A 23,534-nucleotide genomic window follows, 5' to 3' on the forward strand; every position below is an offset into this window, starting at 1 on the left:
GAGGCTAGCTAGTTTAGCTTTTCAATCTTTTGAAATTAAAGCTCTTGATGGACCTTGATGCTTATGGAGGTGAAGAGTGTAATGGCATTTTCCTTTGTTTTTTTATAAAAACAGCAGATTTCCTAGCTCCAGAGTAATGTTATTTTGCTCAGATTAGCAAAAAGAGGAGCTTTTAGCACTTGTTGGAGAATTGGTAATGTTACTACACTATGTGAATGTGTTTGTGGTAGCTCTAGTCCAACTGATTACAGCCCAATTCCATAACTCCCATATTATCTAAAGTTTTTGAATGCCTGTTGGCCAAAAGTCTAAATAGGTTTGCTGGAGGTAATCATCTGTTCCCTAGTTTGCAATTTGGTTTTCGTAAAGGCCTTGGAGCATGTGATGCCCTTCTTACAATCCCCAATGCTGTACAGAAAAGGGATTTTGACGAAGGAAAAATCTATTTCTGGGGAGAGACCTGTGACGCCCGGCGAAAAAGTCCTTCTTTGTACTTTTTCTGATATAAATCTTCCAAATATACCAGAGAAAATTAAAAGCATGGAATGCAGAGGTTACAACCCTCGCGCGAGCACCTTGTTGGTGTCGTATACCTAACAAGGGCGTTTGTAAAACACTATTCACTGGCTGTCTTCCATTTAGATAATCCCTTCATCAAAGGGGGAGGGCCGTGACAGGCCCTAGAGAATACAGTTGGGTTACCCTACCGACACCTACCACTCGCGCTCACCAGGTCATCCTTCTGCAAGAACATATGGCTTGGCAAGGAAAAGGGTGGGTCCGTACAAAAATAATCGGGAAGGGTTTCGCCGGGCGTCACAGGTCTCTCCCCAGAAATAGATTTTTCCTTCGGCAAAATCCCTTTTCTGGGTCGACCTGTGACAGCCGGCGAAAAAGTACCAGAGAATGCCTTCCAAGCCCAATAAATTAATAACATAATGAGGAGAATACAATCACCATGTACGACAATACTATGATATAATAAAGTAATCGTCCAATTACCAACCAGCCAAATGACATAGGGAACGTAAGGTTAAATAATAATGACGACAAGGAACCAACTGAGTGTCGAATCGCAAAAGGCATCAAACCTTACATGTCTAAGTATATCTAAACATTAAAGGAACGGTAACTACAATAACAGTTAAACCATAGGAATTAAACATGGCAAATATCATAGGGCTAACGAACTACCAAGGAGAGCGGCGACGTGGTGTGAGTGGTGGGTAGGAGGGAGAAGAGAAGAGATGGAAGAAAGGAAGAAGAGGAGATTAATGGGGAGAGATAAGGCTCCCCTCTGCCATCGTCGGGTATTTAAGGGCCTGTAAGATCTTTAGATATTGGCGTTTGACAACCATAGGGGATTTCCAACCCGTATATTTTTTAAAATCATCGAAGTCCCTGTTCTGGAAGTCATTGTTGGAGGCATCTACTGTCCGTATATCATGAGCCTGGGGAAATGATTCCGGATTAGTATGTTTAATGAAGTAGAGGATTTGTTGCCTGATACCGTGAATGGAAATAGTACCTCCTTGTTCCCTGATAACCAAGGGGCCAGACGAGCGGGTGGCAGTTCTAGCTAAAAAGGGGCTTGAGTGTGACTGTACACTGAGAAAAATCCTGGGGATGAAGAATAATCTTCCGAGAGGAGCACCTATTTGCGGATCCTCATTTTTTAGCTAGGGAAGCTTTGTCTGGAAAAGGAGTACTTCGGCTGAAGGGAGGAAATCTATGTTTTCCGGGTTTCGTGAGAGCTGCTAGTTCTGATGTTCCATCACCTGAGGCCATAGCCGTTAGAAATAAAGTCTTCCTAAGAAGAGTGATATAAGAGCAGGATTCATTGTCCGTGTCCATCGCAAGTTTGAGAACACCGTTCAGAGACCAAGAGTCCTTTTGTGGCCGAACCGAAGGTCGAAGCCTAGCACATGTTTTTGGGGTTGATGAGAAATAGGAATCAGCTAGGTTAATGTTGAACCCAACAAGGTAGATCTTCTTCAAAGCTGACTTGATGGTGGTTAAAGTGCTAACTGTTAGGCCTTTGTCAAATAGGAACCTCAAGAAAGAGATGGCTAAATGCGGGGACATACGAGTATGGTCTGCACTCTTAGGGGACCTACTAGTTGTTAACGGCCGAATCATATTGGCGAATTGTCGAGTCCCTTTTTTGTCCCATTCGATGAAGAGATCGTTTCCGGTTCAATGTTCGCATCTCTACGAGCTGCCAACTTCCTGTAGTCCACAAAGTTAAGAGTTTTGGCTATCCTTGAGTAATCTGACACAGTGAGTTTGGATACTCGGGTCAGTTTGAGGAACGGGATCCGGATGGGACTGAGTTTCAACTCGAGGAGGAGAGGAAACCAACTGTTCTTGGCCAGTGAGGTGGTACTAAAGCCACTGCGCCCCGGAAGGAGCGTAGTTTGTGTAAAAGTTTTTAGAAGATTCCCTGGGGGAGATAGGGAAATCTTCTTCTAATGGTTCCAATCCCGGGGTAATGCGTCCATGGCATAAGCCCGAGGGTCCAGGGTTGGGGTCACATAACAAGGAAGTTAGTGATTCATCTGAGTTGCGAATAGATCTACCTGGAGGCCTGGAACGAGCCTGAGTATCCACCGGAATGAAATTATGTCTAAGAGACCATTCTGACTCCAGTGGATCCGTCCTGGATAGTGAGTCCGCTCTCACATTCTGGCCTCCCGCTAGGTGAGGTGCTGACAGGAACCAGTTCTCTTCTGTTGCCCAGGCGAAGATAGTGACCAGGATCTGATTCAGGTTGGGTGACTTGGATCCTCCCCTGTTGACGTAGTGTACTGCGTCTGTGCTGTCTGACACTACTCTGATGTGGGTCGACCTCGGAGGAGAGTCTCTCTTCAGGGTCAAGAACACTGCCATGGCTTTGAGTACAATGATATGGGACTGTTTCATGGAGAGTGACCAAGAACCTGAAACATCTGATGTTCGGAGTAATCCCCCCCATCCACTTAGAGATGCGGCTGTATGGAATGTCACTTGTGGAGGTGGGAATTGTAGAGGAACCGATTTGGAGAGGTCCTTCGGTTCGGACCATGGGCGTAGTCTCATTTTCAAGACAGAGGGGATCTTCGAGACCATGTCTCTTATAGGTACTGTAGCTCTCTTTCTCCAAACTCGATTGATGTCTTTGAGTTTGGCTTTTATTAGATCTGTTACTGAAGTGAATTGGAAAAGTCCGAGGATACTTTCTAAGGCTCTTCGGACACCTGTTTGTGTTTGAGAAAATTTTTTTTGATCTTGGAAACTATTCCTCTTACCTTTTGGAAGGGAGAGACAACGTGTGCTTCGAAAGGTCCCACTGAATGGCTAACCATTCTAAGCGGACTGATGGTTGCAGGCGAGATTTTTTGGAGATTGACCCGAAATCACAGGTTGTCGAGAAATTGAAATAATTCCTTCTTAGCTCTGTTGCCTTCTATGACCGGCCGGGCCCAAATGAGCCAACCGGCCAGATAAGCAATGATCTGTATCTCTTGGTTCCTGAGTTGTTCTAACACTCTCTCTCCCAGTTTCGTGAATATCCTGGGATCAATGTTGAGGCCAAAGGGCATGTCTTGAACACAAAGGCTTTCCTGCTTAGGCGGAAACCCAGATAAGAAGAGAAGTTTCGAGCTAAAGGCGCAAGATAATAGTCGTCGGTAAGATCGACAGAGGTGGTGACGGTCCTACGGGGAAGTAAGGTCCGTACCTGAGAGATAGTCAACATCCGGAACTTGTCGCAGAGAATGTAAGAGTTTAGCTTGACAAGTCCAGGTCCACTCTCAATGCCGCCAAGCCTTTCTTCGGAATTGTGAACAGGTGGCTTTGGAACTTCAGTGATCGATCCCGTTTGATTGCTTCTTCTTGAGTAACCCTGTGGTGTACTCTTCCAGGATGGGAGTGGATTTCTGGGAGAAGGTCACTGGTGGAGGAGGAGGACCTTGTGGCCATTTTCACCTCAAACCTTTAGAGATTATGCTATGAGCCCACAGACCGAAGGTCCAATGGTCTCAAAAGTGGTAAAGTCTACCCCCTACCGGGACCACCGCGTTGTGAGGGGGTGAATCTAGGTACTTTCCTTCTCCGAGCCCCCTTTTTTCTAGGTCCGTCTCGATGGCGAGACTGTCTTCTACTCCTGTAGCTTCCTCTCTGGTGTCCACGAGAGGAGCCTGAGGGTTCGGATCTAGGGCTGTATGCAGGTAAAACATCCCAACGGGGTTGGGCTGTGTACCTGGTGAATCAGTGAGGTAGACCACCTGATGAGGGGGATTTGGATGCATAGACGTCGAATCAGAGGGAGGCTGTGATGACGAGTGGGTAACCGACTATCGATTCCTGTCTGATAGAGGCCTCAGACAGAACGTATTTCCCACAACTAACCCGATCAGACCATCAAACGTGTAGGTCGAATTGGAAGGGCAGATCTTGGAATTATCGTACCCCCCAGACTGACAACATCCTGGTCCAGACAGATCGGGCCTGCCCTTTAGGAAATAATACTGTTACCTTCGGTACCTTGTTTAACCTAACCAAGGCAATCTCTTTCAATCGAACGAATCCGTTGAACGGGAATTCTAGTACCTGGGAGTAAATTCTAGGTCCCCCAGAGGGAGGACGTCTATGCCATCCAGATTTATGGTACCATCTATATATGGAACATGTAAGGCAAATCTCTATGCGTTGTTTTTATCGAAGGAGGTTACTTCGATATGCCTGGGGCTGTAGGGGGAAACTTCTGAGTTCCTGAACGGATCCGACTCACTACCATACTTTTGAGCTCCGTCATAGCCCCTTGGTTTTCCCTAGAATGTGTTGCTTTTAGCAGTCACGGTTTATGCAGGGTAACATGAACATCAGGATCCATTAAGGGTCCTAGGTCGGTGATGTAGGTAATTGCAAAGCTGAAGGCTCAAAATTCATCCCCACCTACCTGCCCGTCCATGGGGTCGTCGTCCAACCTTAGAGAGGACACTCTGAGGAGATAGGGACCTCTAGATGGAGCATTTCTTCCCAACCTTGATAACCAAGGGCGGAGAGCCTCTCTTGCAGGCCAGAGAGATTCATCATCATCCTGACGGGAACCATGTAGGCGAACCTTCTGTAAAAGAAAGGGGACATAAGTCTGGATGTTCCTTGAACTTTGGTTAGTGATCCTATTCACAGGCTGGGATCAGCTGTATAACTCATAAAAATCAATTTTAAAGAAAAATCATTTAATGTACTATCTTTTGGGGTATAGTTCGACACTTGTATTCATGAAATGTGACACTGTTGGCGCATCCGCCACAGGTTGGCCACCCCTGACTCAGACGTTCAGAACCGGGTCTAACATTATTTACTGGCTATTAGTATTCTATTGATTCATCTGTTCACTGACCAGAGTTTCAAGGAACAGTAGATAGCCTCTCATGGCATGGTTAGTCTCGACCCGGCCCTTCATTAGAAGGGGCCAACGTTTGGTTCCCAGTACTGAGTGGAAACTTATTTCTATTTGAACACTATGTTGTATGGATATTTATTCATATTTAGGCATAGTTAGAATTGAATATGCATAAATATAGGCATAATCAATTTATTTCTATTTGAACACTATGTTGTATGGATATTTATTCATATTTAGGTATAGTTAGAATTGAATATGCACAAATATAGGCACAATCAATTTATTTCTATTTGAACACTATGTTGTATGGATATTTATTCATATTTAGGCATAGTTAGAATTGAATATGCACAAATATAGGCACAATCAATTTATTTCTATTTGAACACTATGTTGTATGGATATTTATTCATATTTAGGCATAGTTAGAATTGAAAATGCATAAATATAGGCATAATCAATTTATTTCTATTTGAACACGATGTTGTATGGATATTTATCCATATTTATACATAGTTAGAATTAAATATATGCATAAATATAGGCATAGTTATGTTCATATATTTTTATTTGGACTTTCAAGAATAACTAATGAATATTACCAACGCAAATTCAAAGTGTCATTAAAGTAAGTACAGTTTACTTTGTATTCATGTTAAATCCTTTCCTTTACAGCAAAAACAAGAGATTGGCCACCCGTGGTCTGAGTGATCTCTGTCTGTACCGGAGCTCCGGTAACAATCCCCGGTACAAAGGTCCGTCATAGTGACAACGTGAACACCAGAGGAAAACTAATATTAACCTCAATGCTGATCGCCTGTACGATATCCGGTTAAGCCGGAGATTCAATGAAAAGGATCGTAATAACGATATTGTGATTATTTATGAAAAAGGGGTTCATACCCTGATTCTGATCGTCTGATTGATCTCTGTTTGTAACGGAGAACTAGTGGCAAAGGTCCGTCATCGTGAAAACGTGATCCTCAGCGGTACGATAACATTCTCTAATACTGAATGTTTGTGTTATCTCCAGTGAAGCCGGAGATTCGATGAAAAAGGGACCGTAATAATGAAACTGTGAAGTCTTCATCGGTATCACATTGTTAACTCCGGTTCTGGCCGTCTGCTTGATCTCTGTTTGTACCGGAGATCCGGTAGCAAAGGCCCGTCACCGTGATATCGTGACCGTTCCCGGTACGATAACATTAACCTCAATAAATGATTGTGTTATCTCCCGTGAAGCCGGCCGTAACGGTGTAATTATGATCAAACATGACAAAGGTTCGTGTGTAAAAGGCTTCAGCCGGAGTCCGAGTGCCGGATTTCACCGTTGCACTCCAAAAATCTGCTCCTGAACGTTAACTAGTTCTCACCCAATGAGTATCCATATAGCGGAGCATAACTCAAGGCGGAGCTAAGCATAACTCAAGGCGGAGCTAAGGGTGTCGGTATAAAACGACCCCAATTAATGACTCATACACTAACGTACCTATTAATAGTGTTAGCTATATTAACAGTAACCACATCAATAAAAAACGTTTATAATATTAAACGTACTATCATCAACTCTGATACTAAGAGGAGGCCTGAATAACTCGTGATCGTATAAAAACGGAGAACGGGAAATTCACCTCTCTTACTCGAGCTAACAAAGAAAACGAGAGAAGGGATAACTCATATCCATAGAACAGGGAACGAGCAGTCTCTGTTTTCGCTCTCAAGGTTACATAATAAAAAACTAACATCACACAATAAAACAAGAACATTAATAAAATTGATTGCTTTTCTTAGTAATTGTAATAACCAAGAACGAAGAATAACGACAACGTAACAAATAAACAAGGATATAGTCTAAATCGAAGCCTCTGAGGCGAGTACAAACTAACAGACTAAATCGCTAAACTTTAATTCGCTATTCTTTAAATCGCTATTCTTCGTAGGTCCAAATTGGACTTGCAAGCAAATAAATACCATAGTAAAAATTAATGATAACACTAAAAGGCCATAAAACGTAAGTGATATAACCTAGATGACAGAGTACCAGATGGGCAAAATTAACTAGAATATTTACCGAAGCGAACATCACCCAAAATGGCTGCCGATACCTCGGCAGGACAATCGCTTCCAAAACTAAAAACCACCATATTGGAAACAGAACAAATGCCCGGTACTGTCAAAAGCTGCCAAAACAAACTATGGTACTTAACATTGGTAAGGGTGAAGTATCAACGTCAGTCATGTTGAATTAACGACAATCACTTCGAAAAACACTGGGCAAAACACTTATCAACTTAGCGGGCAAGTCCAAAACAGAAGGATGACCTGGTGAGCGCGAGTGGTAGGTGTCGGTAGGGTAACCCAACTGTATTCTCTAGGGCCTGTCACGGCCCTCCCCCTTTGATGAAGGGATTATCTAAATGGAAGACAGCCTGTGAATAGTGTTTTACAAACGCCCTTGTTAGATATACGACACCAACAAGGTGCTCGCGCGAGGGTTGTAACCTCTGCATTCCATGCTTTTAATTTTCTCTGGTATATTTGGAAGATTTATATCAGAAAAAGTACAAAGAAGGACTTTTTCGCCGGCCGTCACAGGTCGACCCAGAAATGCCTTGATTGTGGTCAGGAAGTTTGTATGATTGCCTTGATTTTAGTACTGGCTTTGACCGTGTTAATCATGAGGCCTTTGTTTTCAAACTCAAACAGTTGGGAGTTGGCAGGTCGTTTCTTAGCATCATTATTGAATATTTAAGTAATAGATCACAAAGAATTGTTGTTAAGGGGCACTGTAGAGAGTATAGGAATGTGATATCTGGTGTTCCTCAGGGTAATGTTCTTGGCCCATTACTTTTCATACTATATACACATGACATTTGGTTTGGCCTAGAAAACAAGCTTGTTGCATATGAAGAGGCTGCTGCTCTCTTTGCATCAATTCCATCTCTTGAATGTAGATCTGGGGTTGCTGAATCCCTTGTTATAGATTTAGCTAAAATTAGTGCGTGGTGTGAATTATGGGGCATGAAGTTGAATCCTAACAAAACTCAAAGTATGATTGTAAATAGGTCCCTGGTCAGGGGCAGTGGCTCCTCAACTTCCGAATCTCAGCATTGACAATGTTTCTTTTAACTCTTATACAGACTCTCGTAAAAGTTTAGTTGTAATTCTAGACTGGAAATTTACTTTTGAGAAATACATTAGATCTGCTTTCTTCTATTGCAAAAAAAATATTGGCTTATTGAGAGTTTTTTTTGGTGATCAATCTATTCTGAATAGGTGTTTTAATTCTTTCATTCTACCTTGTTTTGAGTATTTTTCTCCTATCTGGTCTTCAGCTGCTAATTCTAATGTTTCTTTGTTTGACAGGAACTCTAGGTCTTATCAAATTTCTTATTCCTGATTTAGATATTAATCTCTGGCATAGTCGCTCTATTAGTTCGTTTTGTATGTTGCATATGATTTTTCATAATTCTGATCATCCTTTACATTCCAATTATCCTGGAACGTTCCATCGTGCTAACATCACAAAATAAATCCACGATTGACAAAAAAAAAAAAAAGAAGACCGAGAGCACCACAAACAAATTCAACACTTAAGATTCCAAAAGAAGGAATAGGTTCCAAGATCAAGAATTTTCTCAAGCACAAACAAGTGTCCAAAGAGCCTAGAAAGTATCCTCGGCCTTTTCCAATTCACTTCAGTAACAGATCTCCTAATAAAAGCCAAACTCAAGACATCAATCGATTTTGGAGAAAGAGAGCTACAGTACCTATAAGAAGACAAGGTCTCGAGGATCCCCTCTGTCTGGAAAATGAGACTACACCCATGGTCCGAACCAAAGAACCTCTTCAAAGCGGTTCCTCTACAATTCCCACCTCCACAAGTGACATTCCATTCAGCCGTGTCTCTAAGTGGATGGGGGGGATTACTCCGAACATCAGATGTTTCAGGTTCTTGGTCACTCGCCATGAAACAGTCCCATATCAATGTTCTCGAAGCCATGGCAGTGTTCTTGACCCTGAAGAGAGACTCTCCTCCGAGGTCGACCCACATCAGAGTAGTGTCAGACAGCACAGACGAGGTACACTACGGCAACAGGGGAGGATCCAAGTCACCCAACCTGATTCAGATCCTGGTCACTTTCTTCGCCTGGGCAACAGAAAAGAACTGGTTCCTGTCAGCACCTCACCTAGCGGGAGGCCAGGATGTGAGAGGGGGCTCACTATCCAGGACGAGTCCCCTGGAGTCAGAATTTCATTCCGGTGGATACTCAGGCTCGTTCCAGGCATCCAGGTAGATCTATTCACAACTCAGATCAATCACAAACTTCCTTGTTATGTGACCCCAATCCTGGACCCTCGGGCTTATGCCATGGACGCATTACCCCGGGATTGGAACCATTAGAAGAAGATTTCCCTATCTCCCCCAGTGAATCTTCTAAAAACTTTTACACCGACTGCGCTCCTTCCGGGGCGCAGTGGCTTTAGTACCACCTCACTGCCCAAGAACAGTTGGTTTCCTCTCCTCCTCGAGTGGAAACTCCGTCCCATCCGGATCCCGTTCCTCAAACTGACCCGAGTATTCCAAACTCACTGTGTCAGATTACTCAAGGATGGCCAAAACCCTAACTTTGTAGACTACAGGAAGTTGGCAGCTCGTAGAGACGCGAACATTGAACCGGAAAACGATTTCTTCATCGAATCAGACAAAAGGGACTCGACAATTCGCCAATATGATTCGGCCGTTAACCCCCAAAATAGGTGGTCCCCTTGGAAGGTTATTCCTCTTCTCCAAGATACTTCTCTATGTCCGGTCACCACTCTCAGGACCCTTTTTAGCCACGACTGCTACCCGATCGTCTGGCCCCTTGTTTATCAGAGAACAAGGAGGTACCATTTCCATACGTGGTATTAGGCAATAGATCCTATACTTCATTTAACAAGCCAATCCGGGATCATTTCCCCATGCTCATGCTATCTGGTCCGTAGCTACCTCCATCAATTATTTCCAGAAGATGGACTTTGATGACCTTATTAAGTTCACGGGTTGGGAATCTCCTATGGTCTTCAAACGCCACTATCTAATGAACTTACAGGCTCTTGAATACCCAACAGGTGCAGCTGGGAGCCTTATCTCTCCCCAGTGATCTTTTGTTCTTCCTTTCATCCATCTCTTTTCTTCTCCCTCCTACCCGCCACTCGCACCACGACGCCGCTTCCTTGGTGGTTCGTTAGCCCTAAGTTTATTACATATTAGGTTATTATGATTGTAACTATTATTGATTACCGTTGTTATAGGGTTGGGATATTCTTAGCCATGTCAGTTTTGTAGCATGTTTCCTCTGATACTCGGAGGCTTCCCTGTTATCATGTTTGTTTACCTTAATTATTTATGATTTTCTTTACATGGTGTTGTTTCTCTCCCCTCATTTAATTAGTTGTTATTGTTGGGCTTGGAAGGCATTCTCTGGTACAGTACATTTTCACCGGGCGCCACAGGTCAACCCAGAAAAGGGATTTTGACGAAGGAAAAATCTATTTCTGGGGAGAGACCTGTGGCGCCCGGTGAAACCCTTCCCCTTTATTTTACACGATCCCACCCTTTCCTTTCCAAGCCGTCATGACCATTACAGAAGGATGTTGTTCAGATGGCGCTCGCGTCGTGGCGTGGTGGTGTGGCGATGGTGGTTGGCTAGGACCTTTGTATCGGCCCATCCCTTTGACGAAGGAATTAACTAAATGGAAGACAACCTGTGAATAGTGGTTTTCACGCGCCTTTGCTTTATACACGACACCCAAAAGGTGCTCGCGCGAGGGTAGTAACCTCGGCATTCCATGCTTTTATCTTTCTCTGGTATAATTGGAAGGTTTTATCAGAAAAGATATATAAGAAGGACTCTTTTCACCGGGCGCCACAGGTCGACCCAGAAATAATATGGAAATGGTTATCTGTCTTTTGCTTTTTCTGCTGTTAGGTAAACTTACCTGTCTTTTGCTTTGTTTGCGGTTAAGGAAATGGTTATCTGTCTTTTGCTTTGTTTGCTGTTAGGGAAACTTACCTAACTTTTGCTTTGTTTGCTGTTAAGGAAATGGTTATTTGGTATTATGAGGGACATAGCCCTATTTTGGTTTCAGTTATTATGGGAGGACTGTGGTTACTTCTAAGAGATTTGGTACGTTGTCTTGTGCTTCTCTAATGAGGGTGAAATAGTGCTCAATATTTTTTCGTAATGTCGGGAAAACTGCCTTAAGCCTTCTACTCATTTCATTTTGTAAATCTATTCGAAGTTTTTCAGTTTCCTCCAGGATATATATGTCCTCATAGGCTTTTATCCAAAAGCTATTCAACTCATTTGAGCTGAAATTGGTCAAAATTTCCCGATACAGTATAAGTTTGTCTAATGTATGTAATTTGGGTCACGAACTACCACCAAGAGAAGCTATTCAGTACAGATGATTGAATCGGAAAAACTATTGTGAAGTAAGTTAACAGATTTTGAACAGCAAAATAGAAGTGGTAACAGAGAGAAAGTAGAAAGGCTATAATTAGGGGCAGAGTGGTGCTTGAGAGACTTGAAAGACCCTTTAGTAGTGCCCCTCTACACAAAGTATTTTTGAGAAAAAAATCGTAATAAAAAATTCAGCTAATAGTGAGGTGACTTGGTTGTTCAATTGGCCTCTTTAGGTTAGAATAATGCAGTAATCTTCTTTTGTAGTCTATTGCTTTTGCTTTTTTAGAGGGGGAATAGAGTTTTCCCTTTTATTATTTTCAGGGGAACACTGATGTAATAAATGAGAGGGCTAGTGGTAGCTCTCCGGTTTAATCACCCGTAATTATTCATATTTTGTTGAATAGCCATTCACTGCTAATGCTGGAAAGATTTGCCAAAGTTGCCCTAAAGTGTTGTTAGGAGTATTGATACTTTCATTTGGCAGAATTTTTTTCTAATTCTTTTAGGTTAGTTTTTTTTTTTTTTTTTTGTGCATAAAAATATTTTATCATACAAAATTTCCATCTCTGGCAATATATGGTCGCAAAAGCTCACAAATTGTAAAATAAAATTGTTAATGATAAGTACGCCGGGCTTGGAAATCAACATGCCTATTGTAAACTTATCCTACATTCATTACATGAACTACCGCCGCAAAAGTTTTCTTGCTTGAGGGTACACTTCGGTACACCATTCTATCGGTTTACTTATTTTCTTTCCTCACTGGGATATTTTTCCCTGTTGGAGCTCTTGGGCTTATATTAAAAGTACTGTATCCTGTTTTTTCCAACTAAGATTGTAGTTTAGCAATCGATAATTATTTTGACATACTTTCAGCTGTACAGAGGGAGTGGTTACTTGCAAAGAGCGTCCATGTCCACCATACGCTTGCCCATCGCCCAGGCTGAAAGATTGCTGTTATGATTGTTATGGTAGGTCCAAGAGACATTTTTCTTGTTTTAAGACAGAAGAGTGTTTGGGTGTGATATTGAAGTGCTGGGATTTTTTTTTTAATTCTGCTTGTTTTATATTTCAAGACTTAGAATAAAGTAAAAACAATCTATTCTGGGCATACTTGTAAATAACATACAGTATAGAAGAATTATTATAGGAGATATAATAGCTATTTTAATTTTCTATTGAGCGAGCTCCATTGTAAAACTTCGACAAACAAAATTTCCCTTTTCTCTAGAAATATTCTTCTTTGAGATAATTTAATGTCTTAATTAGTAAACAAACTTATGGAATCGTCGAAGAAAAATCAGAAATATTAATCTTTAAGGAAAAGTGAAAGAGATTTTAGCTTATATTTTTTTTAATGCCCAATATAACCAGATTTAGATTGATTAAGTAACTTTTATTAATGTCTCTTCAAAGTTGAAGAACAGCCTTATATTTCCTAAATAAAATGATTTATTAATTGCCAAGGCTGTAGTTACGCTGAAAAAAACATAGAAAATTACGCTTCCTTCCTGGACCCACTCGACATGTGTCGTACTTGCTCGTGTATCAATGGTCGGGTGAACTGCTACAGAGTTAGCTGTCCTGCAGTAGAGTGCCTCCATCCTGTCACACCTCCGGATTCTTGTTGTCCAGTCTGTCAAGGTTAGTTCTTTAGAAGATCATACTATTAATTCTAGTGTGGGAAAGTTTGTTTACAATGTAAGGAAAGGCTCTTTTTTTTCACTCCTGATTATTCAAGTAAAATTACTGGTGAACAAAGTTATATTTTACGCCTTAGTTCGGGGATTCTTACCAATACACTTATTTTTTCATATCATATTCTACCTCTAATTCCTTGTCTTTCTTCACCACTAGAATGACCTGCATTTCTTTACTCCATTGTTAGGTCCAGCCTTCTTTTAACCCAACTATGTTGCTCTACCTGTTTCATCCGACTAAAATGCCTTTATTATTTTTAACCCCAGTAAAGTGGCTTTACCTCTTTTTACCTTGCTAAAATCCCTTGTCTTTCCTTATCCTACTATAAAGGTTCTTTCTCCTTCCATAACCCCAATATAAAGGCTCTTTACATTACCCCACTATGCTAGACTTTTTTTATCTTCACAAATTATAAGAGAACCTTTTACTTTTCCATACTGTACTATAGAAGGTATTTTACTAACTCCTACCCAACTACAGAGGGCTTTTATCTTTCCTATCCCACTGAAGAGGAGCTTTTGTTTATCTTAACCTCTTTACTAAAAACCTTTTACTTTAACTATCCCAAGAAAAATTAATTTTAGTGCCTAGGTAGATATTTAAAATTGTAGCAAAATACTTTACATTTTATTAGTATGACTGATAACTATTTAGCTTTCTTAATTCCATTATAAAATGACTGAGCATTCCCATCGAAACTATGAAAGACCTTTTATAGGTAGAGGGTGTTTTTAGAGAGATTACAATTGGTTAGTATTTTTTTTTTAGAGATACTACAGGTTGAGGGTTTTACTTCAGGGATACAATATGTAGTTGTTTTTTAGAGGGGAGATACTTTAGGTAGAGGGTCTTTTTAGAGAGACGGATAAGGAGAGGGTCTTTTTAGAGGGATAAAATAGGTAGTGGGTTTTTTACAGGGATAAAATAGGTACAATTTTCTTTAGAGGGGGATAAAATAGGTAGAGATAGGTAGAGGGTTTTATTTAGAGGGGTATACAATAGGTAGAGGGTGTTTTATAGGGACAAACAATAGGTGGAGGATCTTTTTAGAGGGGGTTACAGTAGGCTGTCTCTTTGTAGAAGGGAGATACAATAGGTATGACATATATTTTAGAAGGGGGCTACAATAGTTAGTCTTTTAGTGGGGATACAATAGGTATAACATATATTTTAGAAGGGGGCTACAATAGTTAGTCTTTTAGTGGGGATACAATAAGTAGTAGTTTTTTTCAGAGGGATACAATAGGTAGTGTCTTTTTAGAGAGGGATACAATAGGTAGTGTCTTTTTAGAGGGGGATACAATATGTTTAGGTTGTTTTAGAGGGAAATACAGTAGGTAGAGGTTGGTTTTAGAACAATAGGTAGATGTTTTTTAGGGGGATAAAATATGTAGAGGGTTTTTTTTAGAGTGGAGATACAATAGGTAGAGGTTTTTTAGAGGGGGGAATAAAATAATATTTTATAGAGGGATATTATGTTTTAAAGAGGGGGATACAATAGGTAGATGTTTTTAAAGAGGGGGGATACAATAGATAGATGTTTTTTAAAGAGGGGGGATACAATAGATAGATGTTTTTTAAAGAGGGGGGATACAATAGATAGATGTTTTTTAAAGAGGGGGGATACAATAGATAGATGTTTTTAAAGGGGGTTTACAATAGGTAGAGATTTTAAAGAGGGAAATACCATAGGTAGAGATTTTAAATAGGGGGATACAATAGGTAGAATTTTTTAGGTGAATAAAATAGGTAGAGGGCTTTTAGAGGGGGATACAATAGGTAAGTGTTTTTTAGAGGGAGATACAATAGTCAAGGGTTTTTTAAAGAGGGAGATACAATAAAAAACCTCTACCTAATATATCTCCTCTAAAAATCCTCTACCTATTGTATCTTCCTCTAAAAACTCCTTTACCTATTGTATCGCCCTCTAAAGAGTCCTCTACTTATTGTACCCCTCTAAAGAGCCCTCTACCTATAGTATCCCCTCTAAAGAAACTACCTACTGTATCCCTCTAAAAACCCCATTACCCATTCTATCCCTCTAAAAATACCCGTTACCTTTTGTATCCCTCCTCTAAAAACCCTCTACCTTTTTTATCCCCCCTCTAAAAACCCTCTACCTTTTGTGTCCCCCTCCCAAATGACCTACCCATTATACCTCCCCAAAAAACACACTACCTATTGCATCCGTATAATAGAGCCACATACATAGTATATCCCCCTTTAAAAGTGCCATCTACCTATTGTATCCCCCTTCTAAAAAGGACCTCTAAGCATTGTATTCCCCTTCTTAAAAGAACCTCACTATTGTATCCCCCTTCTTAAAGGGACCTCTACATATAGTATCCTCCTTCTAAAATAGACCTCTAACTATTGTATCCCCTCTCAAAAGACCTTCTACTTATTGCATCGCAATGTAAACAACTCCATACCCATTGTATCCCCCCTTAAACTCATATACAGATTGTATCCATCTTAAAACACCACTCTACATATTGTATCCCCTCTTAAAACACCCTCTACCTATGGTATCCCCTCTGCTTATTGTATCCCCTCTTAACAGTTCCGATATCTATTGTATTCCCCTCTTGAAAGGACCATCTACATATTGTATCCCCTCTTAAACCCCCTCTATCTATTGTATCACCATCTTTAAAAACCCTTTATCAATTGTATCCCCTTCTTTAAAAACTGTCTATCAATTGTATCCCCTTCTTTAAAAACCCTCTATCAATTGTATCCCCCCTTTTTAAAAAAACATACTATCAATTGTATCCCCTCTTAAAACCCTCTACCTATTGTATCCCCCTCTTAAAAACCCTCTACCTATTATAGCCCCTTCTTAAAACCACTCTACTTATTGTATCCCCTTCTTAAAACCACTCTACTTATTGTATCCCCTTCTTAAAACCATTCTACTTATTGTATCCCCTTATTAAAAACCACTCTACTTATTGTATCCCCTTATTAAAAACCACTCTACTTATTGTATTCCCTTATTAAAACCACTCTACTTATTGTATCCCCTTATTAAAACCACTCTACTTATTGTATCCCCTTATTAAAAACACTCTACCTAACGTATCCCCCTATTAAAAATCCCTCTACCTAATGTATCCCCCTCTTAAAAGATCCTTCCACCTAATGTATCCCCCTATTTAAAAAAATCCCTCTACCTAATGTATCCCTCTTACAAAATCCCTCTACCTAATGTATCCCTCTTACAAAATCCCTCTACCTAATGTATCCCTCTTACAAAATCCCTCTACCTAATGTATCCCTCTTACAAAATCCCTCTACCTAATGTATCCCTCTCTTAAACAATCCATCCAGCTATTGTATCCCCCTCTAAAAAAGACCCTCCACCTATTGTATCCCCTAAACAGATGCTCTACTAATTGTATTCCGTCACTAAAAATGATGCTCTACCTATTTTATCCCCCTCTAGAAAAGGACCCGCTACATATTGTATCCCCTCTCAAAAGACTCCCTACCCATTGTTTCTCCACTCTAAAGACCCTCTACATAATGTATCCCCCTTCTAAAAAGACCCTCTACCTATTTTTTCTCTCGCTGATATGACCCTCTACCTTTTTGTATCCCTCACTGAAAGGACTCTCCACGTTTTTGTACCCCTCGCTGAAAGAACCCTCTTTTGTCCACTAATAGGACCTTTTACCTTCCTAGCACCAAGATGAGTTATATTTTACCTTAACAATCCACTATAAAAATAAGATTTAATTTCTAAACCCACGCTGATGTAAAGAACTGTAACATCACTATGCAATGCTTTTTATCTTTAGTTCATAACTATAAAAAAGCTTTCAGTTTTCTAGCCTGTGAATGAAAACCTGTTTATTTTTCTAACCCTCATTATGACTTTTTTTACCTTTTTAACAGCACTGAGACGGCAACTTTGTTGGCCCACTGTAAAACATCCTTTATCTTGCAGACCCCTTTTTATTTTACTGTTTACCTTCTTAACTCCACTTTACATTATCGTTTGTCTTGCTAATCAAACTAAATTAACCTTTTGTCTTTCCAATACCAATATAAAAGACATACTTTTCTAATCCTACTATAAAAGATCTTTTACCCTTCGTAACCTCTCCACAAAGGCCCATTAGCTTTGTTACCCTCTAAGAGACATTTTAACCTAGCTCGCACTATTAAGAGACCTTTTAGCCTTCTAACTCACATTATTAAGAGACCTTTTAGTTCAAATAACACTATTGAGAAATTTTAGCTCTCATGGTTAAGAGACATTAAACTTGCAAAATTTAATTTAACCAATCCAAGCCTCTCTAAAATGATATTTTAATTTTCATGAAGACCATTTGCCTTTCCCAGTTCGGCTGATATGTCATTGATTTTTTAATCTCACTAAAAGACTTTTTGCCTTTCCTATCCCCTTAGTAAAACCCCAATAAAGAATCTTAATTTTCTTTTACCCTACCAAAAAGGTCTTTTACCTTTGTTAACCTTGCTTAAAGGATTTTTACGTCTAGCTACACTATACTGTAGAGGGCCTTTTAGCTTTATAAACTTCATTATAGAGGGCCTTTTACCTTTATAAACTACACTATAGAGGGTCTTTTAGCTTTGTAAGTCGCACAATAAAAGGCTTGTTACCTTTCGTAACCCTACTAACAGGCATTTTTAAATTTCCTACCACTAAAATTATCATACCTATGGTATTTACCCACACCCACAAATAGTCCTACCTTTCCTAATCCCACTTAAAGGCATTCTCTTATCTAATTCCACCAAAGCGCCTTCCCTTTCTGAAGCCCACCATAAGGGAAAAAAAATTATCATTAAAAAGCATTGCCCTTCTTTTTCCGCTAAAAAGACTTTACTTTCCTTACCCAACTCCATGAACAGAATGCGAGTACGAAGACGAACTCTACTTTGTTGGCGAGACATTCGAAGCTTTCTATGATCCTTGTACCGAGTGTCGCTGTGATTACCCAGACGTCACGTGTTATCCTCGGTATTGCCCAACGCCAGTGTGCACGTATCCTTCGCCAGATGCCAACAGGTGTTGTCAGATGTGCTACAATTGCTTGTTCGAAGGGGAACTGTATCACAATGGACAGCACTTCCCAGATCCAACTGATCCCTGCTCTCAGTGCTCCTGCAGGGCAAGTAGTTATCAACAAAACAGTTTTTTCTTTTATTATCTACAGTTATTTGTGGAACTATATTTCTCAAGTAGGAAAGCTGGAGACTTGTATTGTTGCTGAAGCTATAATAATGGTATAAAACAAACAACATTAAGTACAGGTACTAAAGGGTATATATGATATGTTATACATACTGAATGTGAAGGATTTTTTTTTCACTATGCTCTCTACATCATTTACCTTTTCAAGAATTTGGAGGAATGGCACTAGAAATACTCATAACAGGATGATATAAGATTATAAAACTAGAGAAGAGTAGAATTACCAATAATTCTCTTCAGAGTATCCATTCCACTTTTCCTCTCCTTAACTTTTGTAATTTCCTTCTTTACTCACCTAGTATTGATGTTTATTTTATATTCCACTAGCCTAGCCAAAAATGCCCGTTGTTTGTTTGTTTGTCTGTCTGTGTCTGATTCTCTGTCTCATGCACATACTTATAAATCTTTCCACAAACTCTTCAACCAGATGGGAGAAATCCAATGCACAGCAATTCCCTGCGACCGTCCACGGTGCCCGTATCCCGTGCCGGGTAAATGTTGCCCAGAATGCGGTTCTGGCTGCCAGTATGGAGACGTTCTTATTCCGGACGGCGGCATGTTCCCTGCTGCCATGGCCGAATGTCGGGAGTGTATTTGTCACGCCGGATTTGTTACATGCGTGCCCCTGAAGTGCCCTAGTGTCTTTTGCACTCATCCTTCGACAGTTGGGTGTTGTCCTCACTGTGAAGGTAAGAGTTTTAAGTTAACTTACACCATATAAACCTCTCAGTCAATAAGTTTTCATCTATTTAGTTTTGTCAATTTTTTGTGGTTTTAAGTCAACATTGAATTGTAAGATTCTATATGGTTTGTTTATCATTTAGCACTTATCAATAAAAATACTTAACATATGTAGTACTATCTCATTCAAGATTATACAAGATTCAGTAAAGGATTTATGAATTTGGGGTATATAAATTAGTTCTGCACTGGGACCAGCGAGGCCGTCCAGTGCCCAAGTGCATCTTTAGTAAAAGACCAGGTACACTGAGGTAAAAGTTATAAGAGGTTGGGCAGCAAGATGGAAGAAAGAAATGAGGACTGAATGGAAAGTGGGTGGACATCTATAAAGGAAGTGCAGCTAGGGACAAAAGTAACCGAGCTTACAGTAAGGTACACTGGTAGCACTATTCCCTACAGAGAAAATGAGGCAAAGGCCCGTGAATATTGTATTAATTTAATTCCAAATTTTGGGTAGGTTGATAAATGTCTAAATAGATTTTCAAACAATGTATTCAGATTTGTTTTCCTTTACTGTATGTCACTATTTCAAATCATTCGTTGATCCAAAGTAATCATTCACTCATTCATTATATTATCAAAATAATTATTATTAATCAAACTTACCACCACCCTAAGGATTTATATCCTTATGCTCTACCATTATTCAATAGCAGTAGATAAAAGCTGGTCTTAATCCAGCGTATTGTTAGAAATCTGTGGTATAAAGAATGAACCTTGTACACACAAGGGATCTTGTTCCTAAAACAGCCTTCGTTAATCAACGAGCGTGATTTTCTTATTGATGGAAAGACATCTCTAGACTCCGTCATAGCTAAGTGTAGCAGATAAAACTACCTTTTAGCCAACATGGGTTCTGACCCCTGTTAAGTCTGTGATTTGGTTTTCCTCAACAGATTGCTTATTTGAAGGGCGTGAAATCGAAGACGGAATGGTGTTCTCCCACCCAGGAAAGCCTTGTGAGGAGTGTAGGTGCTCTACAGGGTCAGTTACTTGCAATCCTCTGAAGGTCAGATATTCTTGAAACTAGAAGTTGAATTGAATTTGGTTTGTGTATTTAGAAAGAGAGAGAGATTATAGATTCATGATTCTATATTGGAAAAAAAAAAGTTTGTTCCGTAACCGAAATACAAACCACGCTATTTACAAAGGGTATTACTTTTAGCGCAGCTGAAATGACGAGCCAATAGTTTTTAACGAGGGTTAATTACCCCCGCGCTAGGGTAGCTTGCTACCCCTCCCCCCTCCACACACCGGTGACTTGCTTCACTTCACTTTTGGCTCGGTGGTGATCAGACGTGTCTGTTCATCGCCTTCGTGACAGCCTTTAATTTTCTGCTTTTTCTTTTCAGCTTGTGTGATTGGTTGGAAGTTGACCTTCAGTTATTTTCTTTTATTTACTATGCGTACATGCCCTGGAGTTGCCGGCCGTCCTTGTGGGACTTTCATGTCGGACGTTATTACGGATCCTCACACCCTTTGCCCTCAATGTCGGGGCCGACGGTGCGACCAGGATAACATGTGCCGTGAGTGCAGGGAGTGGTCTGCCTCCCAGTGGGAGAGGTTTGGCCGTCGGCGTAAGAAGAAGTCCAAGAGAGTCCGTTCTCCTCCGGGGTTAGCCTTGAAGGAGGAAGGTTCTCGGGACTCTTCTTCCGCCGCCTAAACCTCCTCCGAAGCTCCCCCTCGTCCGCCTCCTAAGGAGAGTCGTCCGAGTGGGAGCGCAGGCCCTTGTTCTGTTTCCCTACCTTCGGTGGGGGGAGAGGGCGTCGCCTCCCATAGCGAGGCGGTTCCCCCTCCTCCTCCGGGGGAGGTTATTGATAATAATGCCTTATCCAGTGATGATCTTTTACAGATTTGGTCGTCCCTGGGGCTTAAGGGCTTGCCCTCCAGGGTCGCTCTTATTGACCTTGTCTCGTTGGGGGCCGCTGTTAAACAGTCGCCGGTGGTAGCGGAGGTAGACCCTCTGTCTATTGTCGACGTCGTGGTGACAGAGGCCTCCGACGTGGCTGGGCCTTCCGACGCAGGTGCTGTTGCTGGTGATGGTGCTCAAGGCTCTCCTCCTCCTTCCGTGCATCCTTCGAAGGGGGAAGTGAGTCCTTCGGTCTCGACTGCTGCCCAGCTTCCTTCTGAGGGAAGTGTTTTGACGGAGACTCCCCTTCGGAGGACCGATGGTCCCGACGATCTCCCCCGAGGCCGTCTCCGCCGTAAGGCTCACCGCCTTCTACGCCACAAGGGCCTCCCTTCCCCTTACAGGGGGACTAAGAGGCGCCTTTTTGGGTCTTCGTCCTCCGGGGAGGACTCTCCTCGTCAGCCTCAACCGACTGCTCCGCCCTCCTTGAACCTCTCTGCAGACCGTTCACCATCTCCTGCCGGATCTTCACCTTCTGGAGAACTCGTCAACCGACGGGCAACGGTCCCTTCGGGGCTAAGGGATTCTTCCCTTACGCGAGCAGGGGTAGCACACAAGCGCTCTCCTGCTCGCCAACGCTCTCCTGCTCGCCAGCGATCTCCTGCTCGCCAGCGATCTCCTGCTCGCCAGCGATCTCCTGCTCGCCAGCGATCTCCTGCTCGCCAGCGATCTCCTGCTCGCCAGCGATCTCCTGCTTGCCAGCGATCTCCTGCTTGCCAAGACTCTCCTGCTCGCCGACGCTCACCTGCTCGTCGGCTCTCTCCTGATGTTCGCCCCCCTCGCCAGCGCTCTCCTGCTCGTCAGCTCTCTTCCGAGCGTCAGCGCTCATTTGAGGATCATCGCCCTGCGGTCTCTGACCACCCTTTAGTTCCTGCTGAACTCCCTGCTCACCATCCACCTGGTCCTGTGGCTACGCAACATCGTGCTGCGCGTGTGTCAGAAACACATGTTCGCCAACGAGCCAGCGATCTTCCCGTTCCTGCTCGTGAACGCGCCGCACCACCTGTCCTCTCACAGGACACGCGTCGACCTTCTGCTCGCCAGCGATCACCTACACATACTGCTCGCCATCGCACGACCTTGCATGATCGCCCGCTTACGCATGCTGCTCCTCATCGCACAACCCTGAACGATCGCCCTCCTGCGGATGCTGATCACCATCGCACCCTTTCACGCGATCATTCACCTGCGCATGCTGCTCGCCATCGCACAACCCTGTACGATCGCCCGCTTACGCATGCTGCTCCTCATCGCACAACCCTGAACGATCGCCCTCCAACGGATGCTGATCACCATCGCACCCTTTCACGCGATCATTCACCTGCGCATGCTGCTCGCCATCGCACAACCCTGCACGATCGCCCGCTTACGCATGCTGCTCCTCATCGCACAACCCTGAACAATCGCCCTCCTGCGGATGCTGATCACCATCGCACCCTTTCACGCGATCATTCACCTGCGCATGCTGCTCGCCATCGCACAACCTTGCACGATCGCCCGCTTACGCATGCTGCTCCTCATCGCACAACCCTGAACGATCGCCCTCTTGCGGATGCTGATCACCATCGCACCTTATCACGCGATCATTCACCTACACATGCTGCTCGCCATCGCTTACCATCACGCGGTCATTCACCTGCGCATGCTGCTCACCATCGCACATCAGTGCATCGACATACCACAGCTCGTCATCGATCGCCTGTGGATCTACATCGCCAGCAATCTTCTTCACCTATGCGGCAGCACGATCCCTTGCCGTCGCGCCATCGCTTGCGTTCGTCGCCTCGGACACGTGTTCATTTACCTGCCCACCCTCACGACCGCTCGCCTGTGCGCCCGCGCGATCACCCGCGCAACCATTCGCCTTTGCGCGACTGTTCGCCCTCGCGCAACCATAGTTCGCGGCGAATTCCACAGCCGGTGGTAGCAGCAGGGACGCGTGCTCCTAGACGGCACTCGGGATCACTTCCATCCAAGCACAGGTTGGTAGTGCAAGACGAAGACAGGTCAGTACAGCATTCTTCCCCACCTTCTTTTCAGGCAGGTACCGTCGTGTCCACTCCAAAGGATCGCCCGATCCCTTTCACCTTAGCGAGGATTTCGGACTCTGTG

General features: G+C 42.4%; 1 protein-coding gene and 2 long non-coding RNA genes across 3 annotated transcripts in view; 1 reads left to right on the forward strand and 2 right to left on the reverse strand.

The window, feature by feature from the left end:
- The window catches only part of LOC137647282 (zonadhesin-like), a 106,492-nt gene that overhangs the window by 29,839 nt on the left and 53,119 nt on the right, over window positions 1-23,534 (forward strand). Inside the window, exons 19-23 of the mRNA XM_068380678.1 lie at window positions 12,721-12,815; window positions 13,312-13,488; window positions 18,430-18,689; window positions 19,200-19,461; window positions 20,410-20,522. Of these exons, the coding sequence (XP_068236779.1) occupies window positions 12,721-12,815; window positions 13,312-13,488; window positions 18,430-18,689; window positions 19,200-19,461; window positions 20,410-20,522 (907 nt within the window). The remainder of the gene's footprint in view (window positions 1-12,720; window positions 12,816-13,311; window positions 13,489-18,429; window positions 18,690-19,199; window positions 19,462-20,409; window positions 20,523-23,534) is intronic.
- LOC137647286 (uncharacterized) lies at window positions 13,311-19,196 on the reverse strand. The gene is made up of 3 exons (XR_011045569.1): window positions 19,068-19,196; window positions 18,414-18,682; window positions 13,311-13,480 (listed from the first exon to the last, which is right to left on the reverse strand). It is a non-coding gene; the product is annotated as an uncharacterized lncRNA (long non-coding RNA).
- Window positions 19,324-23,534, reverse strand: part of LOC137647284 (uncharacterized) — a 31,977-nt gene continuing 27,766 nt past the window's right edge. Inside the window, exons 7-8 of the long non-coding RNA XR_011045567.1 lie at window positions 20,351-20,539; window positions 19,324-19,453 (exon numbers count right to left, since the gene is read on the reverse strand). This is a non-coding gene — a long non-coding RNA (uncharacterized lncRNA). The remainder of the gene's footprint in view (window positions 19,454-20,350; window positions 20,540-23,534) is intronic.

The sequence above is a fragment of the Palaemon carinicauda genome, chromosome 9 (assembly GCF_036898095.1).
Source record: "Palaemon carinicauda isolate YSFRI2023 chromosome 9, ASM3689809v2, whole genome shotgun sequence".
NCBI lineage: Eukaryota > Metazoa > Arthropoda > Malacostraca > Decapoda > Palaemonidae > Palaemon > Palaemon carinicauda.